The 12661-nt window shown below is 38.2% G+C and overlaps 1 protein-coding gene across 1 annotated transcript; it reads right to left on the bottom strand.

Moving 5' to 3' along the window:
- Nucleotides 1-3250: 3250 nt before the first annotated feature.
- LOC311082855 (uncharacterized protein) lies at nucleotides 3251-8277 on the bottom strand. Its single transcript, XM_084114018.1, has 2 exons — nucleotides 7168-8277; nucleotides 3251-6281 (listed from the first exon to the last, which is right to left on the bottom strand). Exons 1-2 carry the CDS (start codon nucleotides 7871-7873, stop codon nucleotides 5284-5286), a joined length of 1704 nt encoding a protein of 567 aa, XP_083970144.1. The 5' UTR covers nucleotides 7874-8277; the 3' UTR covers nucleotides 3251-5283.
- Between the last annotated feature and the right edge of the window lie 4384 nt (nucleotides 8278-12661).

Below are 12661 nucleotides of genomic sequence, written 5' to 3'. Positions count from 1 at the left end.
TCAATAGACTATAAAATAATTGTTAAACTGTACAAATATGAAATAATAATTTATAACATTTAAAAAGTATACCATGCAATCAGTTACATTGTGCAGGCATGTTGTTTATGTGTTTTCAGCAAAGTAGAATTGAATATTGAATATTTCTATGCTGATCATTCAAAGAAAATAATTCCAAATAAAGTGATTTATACATGTGAGTGTGTGATATACAAGATAGGCAATAAGTATTGCAACAAATTTATATTTTGTACAAAAGTTTTTGTATGATATAGCCCATGTTCAAAGTTAGGCTCAATCAATAGCATTTGTAACCATGTTGTTTTACAAAATAATAATAATAAATAAATAAAATTATTTAAAAATAAAAATCTTGGTTACAGTAAGGCACATACAATGTAAGTGAATGGGATCAAATATTGGAGGGTACAACAATTGAACTGGACTATATCTAAAAAGCAACAGTATGATCACAAAGAGGTCTGAGACTCAAGCGTGAAAACATGCTGTTTTCATGCATGTATCTTTAAATACAAGTGACCTGTACAGCTCGTTCCTCCAATACTCTGACAAAAACTAACAAAACATCTGTTTGGTTTTGATTATCATCTCTTTGTGGTCACAGGTCATGCTCATGTGGCATTGCAGTTCATTATGAAAGTTTATTATCTGCATGCGTTTTAAAGCCATATCAGTCTTAACTTCTGATATATGGTTGTCTGAGCGCACACATCCGAAGCATGTGCACTGAAAGCTGGATGTCAGACAGAGCGTCGTGTAAGTATTAAACTTCTCTTTCTGGTGTTATTGTGCTTAAACTGTCAAACACACAACAAGGTTATGTCAAAAACACAAAGTTCACATAAACACAGTCAGTTATGTCTGTGAACGTAAACAGCAAGTAAAGAAATTGCATGTGTGTATTAGATCTGTGATCTACTGCTATATGTAAGGAATAATTGATTATTCGGCTTATACTATAGTTACCACACCTTAGAAAATTGTTTTTGTCCTTAAAACGCTTTTGTGTGTAGGACTAATTTCTTTACGCATCTCATCCTAAGCCTCCATTGCTAAATTCCAAAACGTGATTTTAGAGCTAGTAAAGGAGACTTAAGCCACTGATAGCAGTCAATGCCGTTATTAATGCAGTTATTAGAGAGAGAGAGAGAGAGAGAGAGAGAGAGAGAGAGAGAGAGAGAGAGAGAGAGAGAGAGAGAGATTAAGCATGTGTCTGTGATTTACCTCAGTCTGTGCGTCTCTCAACAGTGTTCAGCACCAGCGTCTACTAATAGCGAAACTACACTCGCTAGTGAGAAACGTCATGTAGTTTTTGCAAACTTTTACTGATAAAATCGTCAGAGCAACGCTTACAACACGCGAGTGTGTCCGTGCTGTGTGTGTGTGCGTTTGAGTGGAAGAGAGAGAGGGAGATATGTGCTTTACCATAATTACTAATAAATGCATAATACATAATTAAATGTAATTTTGTAGCAAAAAGAACTTGGAAATAATTTGTCGTTTTTATCCTATTGTTTACTATATTCATTTGCTTTGTCAGTGTCGTTGTGGGTTTTGTAGACTCTTTGAAATAAATGAAATCATTTGGCAAAGTGAAATGGAACTGAAATGTGGTCAAGACCTGCCTGGAACTACTAGCCATGTGTTTCCCTGAAAATAATTGCACATAGAACGTTCGTCAACCAATCAGAATCAAGCATTCAACAGCCCCGTAGTATAATATTAATCAAACAACAAAATAAAAACAGAAACCCTGCTCTTGATTGAATAATTTATAGCTTTAACAAGATAACATTTCTTACTTGAATGCTGTTAAATGCTCTGGCGAGGAGATAAACATGGCGGACTGAGGGTGAGGTCTGTGCTAATAAGACAGAGTTCGTCAACAGTCGTGGGCGGGGACTGTGCAATGAGACACATATTCTAGAATCTGCAAACGGCTTGTTTTGGAGACACTGCTTATGACTTATGGGGGTTAGAAATTGGGAAATTGGGATTGGGTGGATTTTTACCATTATGAGGTGGTTTTGTAACACTTCTGACACACATTTATGTTCAAACACCATGTAAGTGAATTTTGCATATATAGGTGCCCTTTAAATAGCAACCAAAGGCAACCTCAACACCACATACATGACCAGTTCTGTAAATGAAAACAAATATTCTGTGCATCAGAATAATACTGACAGTATTACACTGTCTGATGACACAGAGCACTGGGATGAGTGTTCAAGCCAACAAACGTTACTCTCAATGTGACATTAAAACCTGCTTACCGCAGCATGGAGAGTAGGGACAATGTGGTCTGGAGGCAGGGTGTGGGCTCAAAGAGCAGAGTGGTCTTGACTTGCGTCACAGAGACTATAATCATGCCTGAGCGGATACATGAGTCACTTCAGAATCAAGAAGGGAGGAGAGCTCTGACCAAACATCAACTAAATGTGGGTCAGACTTTGGCTGACCGATGTCTCATCGTCTGGGGCAAAAGAGCACAGTGGCACTACAATGAAAGTCTTTGGGGGTTGAATTGACTGATGGGGAACTAAACAGATAGTTAAAGCGGATTCTGTAAAAGTTACAATTCTAGACTATTTTAAATACTTTCTAGACTATTTTAAATCAGTAATGTTTTTTTTTCTTGACCAAAATGTGACAACATTACAAAAGATATCTATCTCAAATAAACGCTGTACTTCTGAACTTTATATTCATCAAATAATTCTGAAAAAATAATGTATAATCGTTCCCACAAAAATTAAGCAGTTCAACTGTTTTCAGCATTGATAAGAAATGTTTCTTAAGCAGCAAATCAGCATATCAGAATGATTTCTGAAGGATCATGTGACACTACTGATGCTGTAAATTCAGCTTTGCCAAAGATATGAATCTCATTTTAAAATATATTAAAACGGAAAAGTTATTTAAATTATAATAATAATGTAATATTAATATTTTTACTGTATGTTTTGATCAAATAAAATACAGCATTGGTGAGAGTGAGACTTCTTTCAAAAACGTATAAAAAATCGTACTGATCCATACTTTTGAACGATAATGTCTATAAATACCCAAATGTCTATTGCTGCAATAAATCTAAACATGAGTACAGGATAACTTCCATTATTGATCCTTAAATTAGCCAATTAAGCCTAACAAATGCATTGATGATAACTGATGTTGCCCTGTTAAAAATTACAGATGTTTTCATTTTTCCAAGAATTTGTTCAAATTCAAAATACATGTAGTTTATTTTATGTTGTATCCTGTGAGTAAGATGTCTCATCCCAGTGTAACCAGAGTCAACACCCAGAAAAGAAAGACTACTCACACAACTGTATACAAAGACTATATATAATACAGAGAAGGGAAAAGATGTCTAATAGCCCCACCTATAACACTGTTGATTCATTTGACCAAATTCATGAGTCCTGCATGTTTATATATATACACACACACACATTGATAAATTCAGTCCCCATCTAAGCCAGAAAAATCTTGCACGAACATTTTAAATTCAGATTCAATAATTGATACATTTGAAAGTTTTAATGGTCAATGATTATAATACTGTTGGTACATCATTCTGAATATGAGTGAACTTGAAGGTTATAGATATTAGGGAGCTGACGACTGTGCCCCTTTTTTATAAAAGAATATAATGACTGGAAATACAAACTGAAAGACATGCAAGTAGAGATTTTTTGTTATAGCAAAGGAATTCTCAGCAGATGGTAATGTTTTCTTATCAAAATTGGCCTGTTTTTAGATATCTTATAATGAAGTTTAATGCTGGAGAATTAAAGTTTACATTGATCATACCATATATTGAAACTTAAACATTACGAACAACTACTTTGAATCTTCCCCTCCATTTGGTTAAAAATGTTGCTGTCTCTCAATTTGCATTACAGTATTACATATAAAGTGTTGCAGACCAGCCCAAAATACTGGTTTAATACTACCAAAAAAAAAATATATATATCATTATGTTTGATCTTTACATGATTTCAAACATTCGGTTCTGCATATTTACTAAGCATGAGGCCATTGAGTGTTTTTACACTGAAAATGTTTTGGGGTGTTAACTGCAATCATTTTTGTTGAACCAACTACAGAACCAATCCTCAAACATCTGCAACAACAGCTCTAAATTCAACATCACACGTGGACACAGTCAGGAACAAATGCAATACTATAACAAAGTGAAAAGTTTAAATAGTCCAAAGTTATTAAAACACTCGTCATGGATCTTTTAAAGCTCCAGTTTCTGGCATGAAATTTTAAAGACTAAACCTATTCAGCTCTATGTACAAAATATACACGTTGAATGAACAAAATGACATTTTTTTTATATATATATATAAAAACAAACAAAAAATTGGTGAAAAAAAAAAAATGTATTCACAAAACCACACAGATTGATGCCATGACAGAAACAGCGTCTCCATTTTTGGAGGAGAACCAACCAAAAAAACAATTTGGCAGTAACAGTCTTTCCCTCTTACATCCATTAGAGGGCACCACTTTTAAAGATTCCTTGATTTGGATCTGCACAATACATTTTTACAGATAAGTCAGCTGAACTCCGTTGAATTAACCCAGGCAGTCACATTTCTGATTTTTTGGATCAGCACCATGTGATATACTCTTCACCCTGAACACAACATCCTCCAAACTTGGCTCTTAAATCTACCAATGAACCAAACAAACTTCCAAGGTAAACAGAATGAATATTCTGCAGCCTGCAAACACCCAACGATAAAAAGGAAGAAAGTTGCCTTCATTTAAAACAATACTACAGCTTTTGATGCACATCGGAGTGTGAGCCTGTGCAATACAACCACAGTTAAGGCTTTAATGCGTTCATCTTAGAACACCTACGCCATAGCTCTTTCTCTGAAGAGGGCATTAAAATGAAATGATTATTACACCAATGACAACACCCATAATTGTGAGTAACAGATCATACAATACCCTGTTAGTCCCACGAGAGCATCAACAGCTCCAACACTAAAACACATCTATATGATGTGACATCATCGGATATAATATGCGAATATTTAGGAGAAGTCATCATGTTAGAGTTACATAACCATATTGTCACATAATGAGCTTGTTTTTACGTTGCCACTGACAGTGTTTGAAGATGTAACCTCGATCGTAGAGTTAACATCACATTTTGGTCAAAAAAAGAAAAGAAAAGACATTTCAAGTCTGAGGTTAAATTCACCATAAGACCAAAATGTTCATTTTTTTGCTTGACTACACACAGTCCACCACAGGCTCGCCTTCGTTTCCTTCTTCTTCCCCCCACATCCCGAATCTCATATCCTCATCATCCATGGATCCCCCGTCCCCCTCTCCCAAACCGGCCATGCCTATTGCTTCATCCGCTCCAGGCTCCCCCTGATGGGCACGGAGGTGTTTCCTCAGACTGGCCGGATCTTTAAAGCCTCGATGACAGAGTGGGCAGCAACACGGCCGTTCCCCTGTGTGTATGCGCTGGTGGTGCTTCAGGTGCTGCAGGCGACTGAGGCGTTTCCCACAGACGCTGCACACATACGGTTTTTCACCAGTGTGTGTGCGGCGGTGCTTCCGCAGGCCGTCGAGATGGCGAAACTGCGTTCCGCAATCGGAGCAGGAATACGGTTTCTCACCCGTGTGGATGCGGAGGTGAGTTTTAAGAGCCCCAGACTCACGGAAACGGCGGCCGCACACGGTGCACGGGTACGGTTTCTCTCCTGTATGGATCCTCAGGTGCTTTTTCAGGCTAGAGATCAGACGGAAGGTCTTGCCGCACTCCAAACACAAGTGAGGACGTTCTCCAGGTGCCTCCCCCATCAACTCCGAGATGGAGCGCCGCATAGGCTCTTCTGGCGATGAGCCGTCCACACCTGGGCTCCTCCTGGGAGTCATACCCAAACCAGGAGCATCTCTCTGGGCCGATCTAAGTCCAGAGGTCCCCTGCGTAGGCGAACTACTGGAGGAGGGTCCATTGTGAGGCCTGGAGGGGGGCGGTGGTGTAGATTTGGAGGGGTGATGGTGTGAACGGGAGCCTCCTTCCTCCTCGACCACGTGGACGAATGCCAGATCACACACGCTCTGAGCCGAATGCTCGGCTTCTGTGGGCGCCTCTCTTCCCCGCACACACACCTGTCCAGAGGCAGGAACCTGCTCCTCTTTAACAGAGAAGCTAGTGTGTGAGGGCGGGTTGGGGGGTCTGGTGTGCGTGAGTCTTCTGCTGTCATCCACCATCTCACCTGTAACACAGATCACACATTTACAGCGAAATGGCATATGAGAAATGGCAAAGTCAAAACTTTGATATGACAATTTCATAATCTCATAAACTACTAATTATGAAACTGCTAAACTGAGTCAACTAAAAGCTGTTCTTTCTAAAATCTCAAATTTCCCTAATTTTCACACATATTTCTACTTAACTGGTAACAACTGCAAATGCATAAAATACATTAATATTTAAAAAAAAATTAAATATTCATGAATTGTATTGTTTGAGTCTAATAATTAAGCTATTTATTATGTGAAAAGCAAAGGAAAGTTTTATGGTTATGAGACAAAAAAATAATCAGTATCAGTTGTGAACATTATCTGTTGATCTCTTTCTCTGAAATAGGGAATCAAGGATGCACAAATATTAAACTTTTCAGATTATGGTTGAAAACCAATAAATAGACGATATTAAAAGAATTCTACTTATAATATTTATCAAAAGAATCTAATAATTTTAAATGCTACAATTTAGGTATGAAAAAATACAGTATGACAACTATCATTTTGAGAACTGCTAAAGATTAAACAATGTTAGAAAAAAATATGATTATATTATTACTGTTTGGACATTTAAATGTATATAAAAATAGAAAATATGTATGCACAATTAAATATCCAATATCGGCAGATAACAATATCTAATGTCGACATATGGTACCAATCTGTCGTGCATCCCTTAACCCTGTTGTTGCCACACTGAGCACGTTTACATGCACACCAGTAAGCTGATAACTCACAAAAATCAGCCTATTGAAATGTCTAATGCCTGTATGCTTCTGTGTTGACAGTTGGCACATCAACAATTCATAAGAGCAATAGTACCTACAGGTGTAAAAATGATCGTTGTCTTACCAGGTCGGTTCATGTCTGAACAGATGTTTGACGAATGGACGGTTATAGGGTCATAAAAACTGTTCGTCACCGTCCCATCCGCCTGAATGGAGAGGTGGCAGCTCTTGAACTCTTCTCTGGAGTCAAAGCCGTGTATGGCATCACCCAGAGCGCCACTCAATTCGGGTTCAGCTCCAGTAAAGCAGCGCGTATCCGGCTCGGGCGCACTCCGATGGGTTAAGCGGTTCGAGTTTAAGGGTCCAGAGGTGGCGTAGACGTGATGTCCCGGCATGGGTGGGTTTCCAAAGGGGCCCTGAAGCTGGTCGATTAATTTCTGAGCGCTACACAGACACTCCTGTAACGTCTTGAGCTCTCTCTCCGAGACTTCGAGCCGAACCTTCAGCTTCTCGTTCTCTTGCTCTTTGGTCAGCAGCTCCCGCTGGGTTTCGGACAGCACCGCCACGATCTCGCCCAGAAGAGTGTCCACTGCGGCGGACAGAGTGGACCGGATGGTCGGTCCGAGGCGAGTTCTGAGTGTGGAGATGGAGAAGTTTTTATCCCGGACCGTGTTCTGCATGCACTCATCCTTCTCCCCCTTATGGGATGAGTTGATTATAGTTTGTTTACGGTGAGAAGCGCTCGCTGATGAGCTGTTTGTTGCTGTTGGTACCGACACTGGGTTGATTCTGCTCGCCCCGTTTTCACCGTTGTTGCGCTTTGAGTTCATTGCGAATTCTTCTGCTGTACAACCAAACGAAAAGGAAACCTATTTTATCAGTTATTGCTGTAATATTTTAATGCTTTATAAAATGAAACGCACATCTTTTGGAGTCTCGCTGCGACAATATTTCTAATCACTCAGAAATGAGAAACTAAAGACGACGAGCCTGACGAGCTACTATAGCATTGCCATTAGCAAACTAGCCCACACATTCCTCTCGCAAATTGAGCCTTTCGCTGCCTGGGTTTTGTTGAAAGCTCGATAAATAACCACACTGAAAGCTCACGACAATACTATTTTTAATCTGCATTAATGTGGTAATCGTTTTGTAGCTGCGAGCCAGAGCCTTCATTCCACTGTACAAACGCGGAGGTTAATCCTGACTTTTGATTGGTCAAAGATGTGGTCGCGGCTTAATGACATCCTCTCGCGTAAACAAAGCGCATGAAAATGACGATTTTTCCAGAGCGAAAGATTGATTAGTGTTTGTTAATGTTTGCGAATCATGCCGTACACAAAACTCTAGTTTACACAAGAAACGTTTGCTGATGCAAAATAATGTTTTTATTTTTATTAAACAGTTCAACATACGATGACGCTTGAAAGGCAAGTTCGTCAAGATAAACGTTGTCTTGACGTAAAATGTAAATTAAAACCTTTAAGTTTGAAGTCTTTACATGTCTTATTGACAGAAATAGGCTGAAAAGAAATCAGACAGACAGACAGAAAGACTTATACTCAAGTGGTTCTCAACCATTGGGCCGCCTTCTTATAACTAAATATAGTTATAGTACATAATCTTACTTAAAATACTAAAATGTAAATTTATACTTCATACACTGAATGTAGAATGTAGAAACAATAGAATGTCTGGTCTCTAGTGAATGGCAACTAAAGTTTACAACTTGTTCAGTTCATGCAGCAATGTCTGGTTCATATGAAGGATTGTGCAAATAATCATAATTAAGCTGTCTGTGGGAGTGTAAGCCATACTTAACTTAGTTAATTCTCTTTATTTGCTGGCTTTATGGAACACTCTTGAGGTGAGAATGGGGTTGACTATATACAAAAGAGGGAATTACAAGAATAAATCTATTTTGATTCAGCTTTTGGATATTGCAGTTTCTGTTTGTAAGTTTGTAAATCTTTCTTACTTGTAATGTAGGCCTACACAATCATGACTGTGGAAGGAAAAAACATGACTGTGTGTGCGTTACATTAATCCTTCAGTTTCTTAATTGTTTGAAAAGGTAACCCGATTCATATAAGACGTATTCCACAATACTGCATATTACTTACACGGAGATCAAAAATCTAATTTCTCCATAATTTTGGTGTAACATTTACACTTCCCACGATGAAACAGTGCTGCTATTGCAGTGGATTTCAACTTTTTTGACTTCAGTGTCTTGAGGCCCCCCAGTGGGCCCTATCCCCCCCTGGTTGAGATTCACTGTGCTATAGACCTTATTTAGAGCAGCGCCCTGAAGAGATGCATTTCTATCCCTCACAGCCTCACTTTCATTCTGAAGATGGCGCTGATGTGAATAAGGTCTATAGTGATCTGTTGTGTTCTTGGGTAGGTTGTGCTGCAGCGCCATCTGCTGGCAGATATTAGTATATAGACAATTTCTTTTGTAATACATTTATCCCTGTTTTTGGTTAGTCAGGGAGTGGAAGAATTTTATTTTATTTTTTTATTGTAGCCTACAGGTCGTTTAGTTCTCCTTCAAATAGTTAACCCTTTTGTTTGTTGTTTTGGCTAGACCCTCTCCTTAAGATTGATTGCTTCTATTTTCTTTGTTTAAATAAAAAAAAACTTTGGCTCTCATTTCTGGGGCAGAGGACTGAAGGGGATCCTCCACGTTTACGTTTCTCCTTTTTGATTTAATTTAATCCTGTTACCCTCTCCCAACCCTAGACCGGGAGAGCCTGTAACATGACCAAGATTCAGAAATAATAATAATCACATTTGGATTGTACAAAGCATACCACAGTGTCGTGTGTATGTGCCATTTTAAGCACATGCATAAACAGCCAAATACGTGACAAAATGTCTAAGTTTAATTTTATACTTACCACTGGACACCAACCAATAATTAACTACAAATAGGCTAAACTGCTGCTGCTGTCTGCTTTTAGTTGCTCTGATCCAGAGCAATATGGTTTGGTGAATTGCAATATGATACAATATCATATACAACACATTATAATAATATAATTAATATAATATGACAAGTGAACTGTTTTACAAAAATGAGAAACATGTCAAGGTTGTTTTGACATACACAAATAGACAAGTGTTTCCACAAAGTGTGTCCCTTGACTCCCTTCAGTGAAACTAAAGTAGGGAAAACAGCCACAGACCATTTTTCTTCCTTGACTAACTTGTTATATAAATTTGGTCAAGTAGCTTTATACTGCCATTCCCCCAAACTCATCCATGTGAGAGTATGATGGTAAACCATGATTCATCATTCCAGAGTTAAGTGGCAATGAGCTTTGCACCAACCAGCACATACTTGGCATTGCCTATCTTTGGCTGCAGCATGGGTGGAAACCCATTTTACAAAGCTCCCAATGAATACTTCTGGTTCTAATTTGCATTTACAGGGGCCGTTTTGAAGTTCAGTGTTAAAAGCAGGGTCTGTGGTAATGCATGACGGGCTACATGCGTCATTCAGCGCTCTGTAATCCTTTTCTTTGGGCTTATGTGTGGCCCAACACTTTCTGACTCAGCTGTGCTTAGCTTAGAAGGATGTATTCAAATTTGTGACTGGTACTAGAGAAAAATGACACAATGAAGTTAAGTGGCAGTTTCATTCTTAGGAATTTTTAACATGGTTAAATGAGGCTCTGCTGTAGAACATCTGGCTTTAGTTACAGCTCTCTCTCTCTCTCTCTCAAGCGATGCTCAGCCTAGACACATTTTTTATTTTTATTTATTTAGTTGGGAAAAATGTGCCGTGATCGGATAAGGATAACTAATTTAGCTTACGGGGGAAGGTGTGATGATGAAAATGTAAGAAATGCAGTATATTTACAGTGTATTTTTAGGCCCAACACTATCTCTTTTAAAGGAGCATCAAACAATAGTTACTCTGTATGAGAATTACTTCAGCTGAATTAAATTAGCTGCTTATAATTTGAAGTGAATGGATCACAGATTGCTATGTACAAAATAAAATAAAAAATCTTAGTAGGAAACAAATCCTCATCCTCTTGCTCCTCACCCACCACCTCTTATATGTACTCTTCCTCTTCTTCGTTCTTCCTCTCAAACTGCTTCCATCTATAGTTGGTATCAACATTCAGTGCACCGAAAACTGGCTTACATTTTGTCAAGTTGGTTTGATCACATCATTAGAAACAAGTGTGAACAATTTTGAGTCGTTGTGTGTAAACACTGAAAACTGTTTTAGTTGTGTTGAACTTTTGCGTGATGTCTTTAGTGTTTTGCGACACAAATGAATCACAGTGGGATGTGTTTTAATGAGTAAGAATGTGTTAAAGAGTGCATGAGATTTGTAAATAGTGTCTAACTGCCTAAACTTGTTTAAGGTTTTGCAGAAAGAGTGATTTATTCGACAAATTTGTTTAGGCTAGTGAGAATTTAGTTCAGAGAATGGGGTTTAGTGTCTTAGCAATTGTGAAAAACTGTGTGGTAGATTTTTCCCTAAACCTAACTAAGTCCTATCTCATCTGACCTAAGCCTACCTGGGCCTATAATATTTATACTCTAGTGCGTCTACACATCGACGTTGGCTGAGTACAACCCTATACCCTAGCGCGTCTACACATCGACGTCGGCTGGGTACTAATACCTGTTCCCGTAACTAGCTTACTTCCTGCGCAGGAATAATTGACAAACAGACCCAAATGTCCTTTCAATGCTTTAATCACGGCCGGAGGATCTCTCGAGCAGTTCTCAGGGAATCTCTCCCAAGAAGCAAGGCCGGAGGATCTCAGACAAATTCCATTGAGAATCCCACCAACTAAAATTATACAACAGTTTTTATAGAATAAGGAGGTATGGCAAAAATGTCATACTGCATTACATAATTTCCCCAGAATTTGATTGGTTTTCATAGACAAATCCTTCTATTACCAGGTAAAGCAAACTTTGTTTTAATGATGACTTCATTTGTTAATCACAAGATTCTAACAGACTGTCTAGTTTCATTTCCCAAACTTGTTATTTATACACACACACAACCAAAGTCAAAGGGGTATGGCAAAAATACAACATCCAAAAACACAGGACAGAACGTTTTAGTACATTGTGTTTCAAAGTGTTATCATGTTAGGCCTGGAAAGAGAAGTAACGTTAGATGTTAGAAACATGGTTAGTTTAATATACAGTTTACTATTTTATCTATTAAAAATCTATCACAACTGTAATGTTATGTTACCCCACATGTTTTTTTCCCCTCATTTTATGCAAAATAAGCGGAACTATTCATAGATGTATGTGGTTTTCCTTAAACTGCACGCACCACAATCAAGAATGGAACTTTCCAGTAGCAGAGAACTGAATACGTCACACTAGACACTATTTATTTCTGCCTGTTATGGTAATTCTGTCATAAATGATAGTTATTTTCCAGCTTTCTAAAATACAGAGGATTACATAGACAGCAGATAACGAGAAGCAATAGTATTAAAAGGGCTGACTGAATCTGTTTATTCTTCTAGAATGATGGAAGTGTTTTGCATAAAGAGAAATGTTTCTTGTTTCTAAATGTTTTTTTCTGCCCCTCTTGAGTTGATGGTAGATTAACACTCTAAAAACAC

This window comes from Abramis brama, assembly GCF_963993115.1.
Source record: "Abramis brama genome assembly, chromosome: 5".
Taxonomy (NCBI): domain Eukaryota; kingdom Metazoa; phylum Chordata; class Actinopteri; order Cypriniformes; family Leuciscidae; genus Abramis; species Abramis brama.
This window is presented reverse-complemented; position numbering and strand designations above follow the sequence as displayed.

What these genes read in the sequence shown, in the direction of transcription:
- LOC311082855 (XM_084114018.1), bottom strand. Translation starts at nt 7,873, where the DNA reads ATGAACTCAAAGCGCAACAACGGTGAAAACGGGGCGAGCAGAATCAAC. An exon ending in TTCAGACATGAACCGACCTG is followed by an intron (nt 6,282 to 7,167) that starts GTAAGACAACGA and finishes TCTGTGTTACAG; the next exon opens with GTGAGATGGTGGATGACAGC.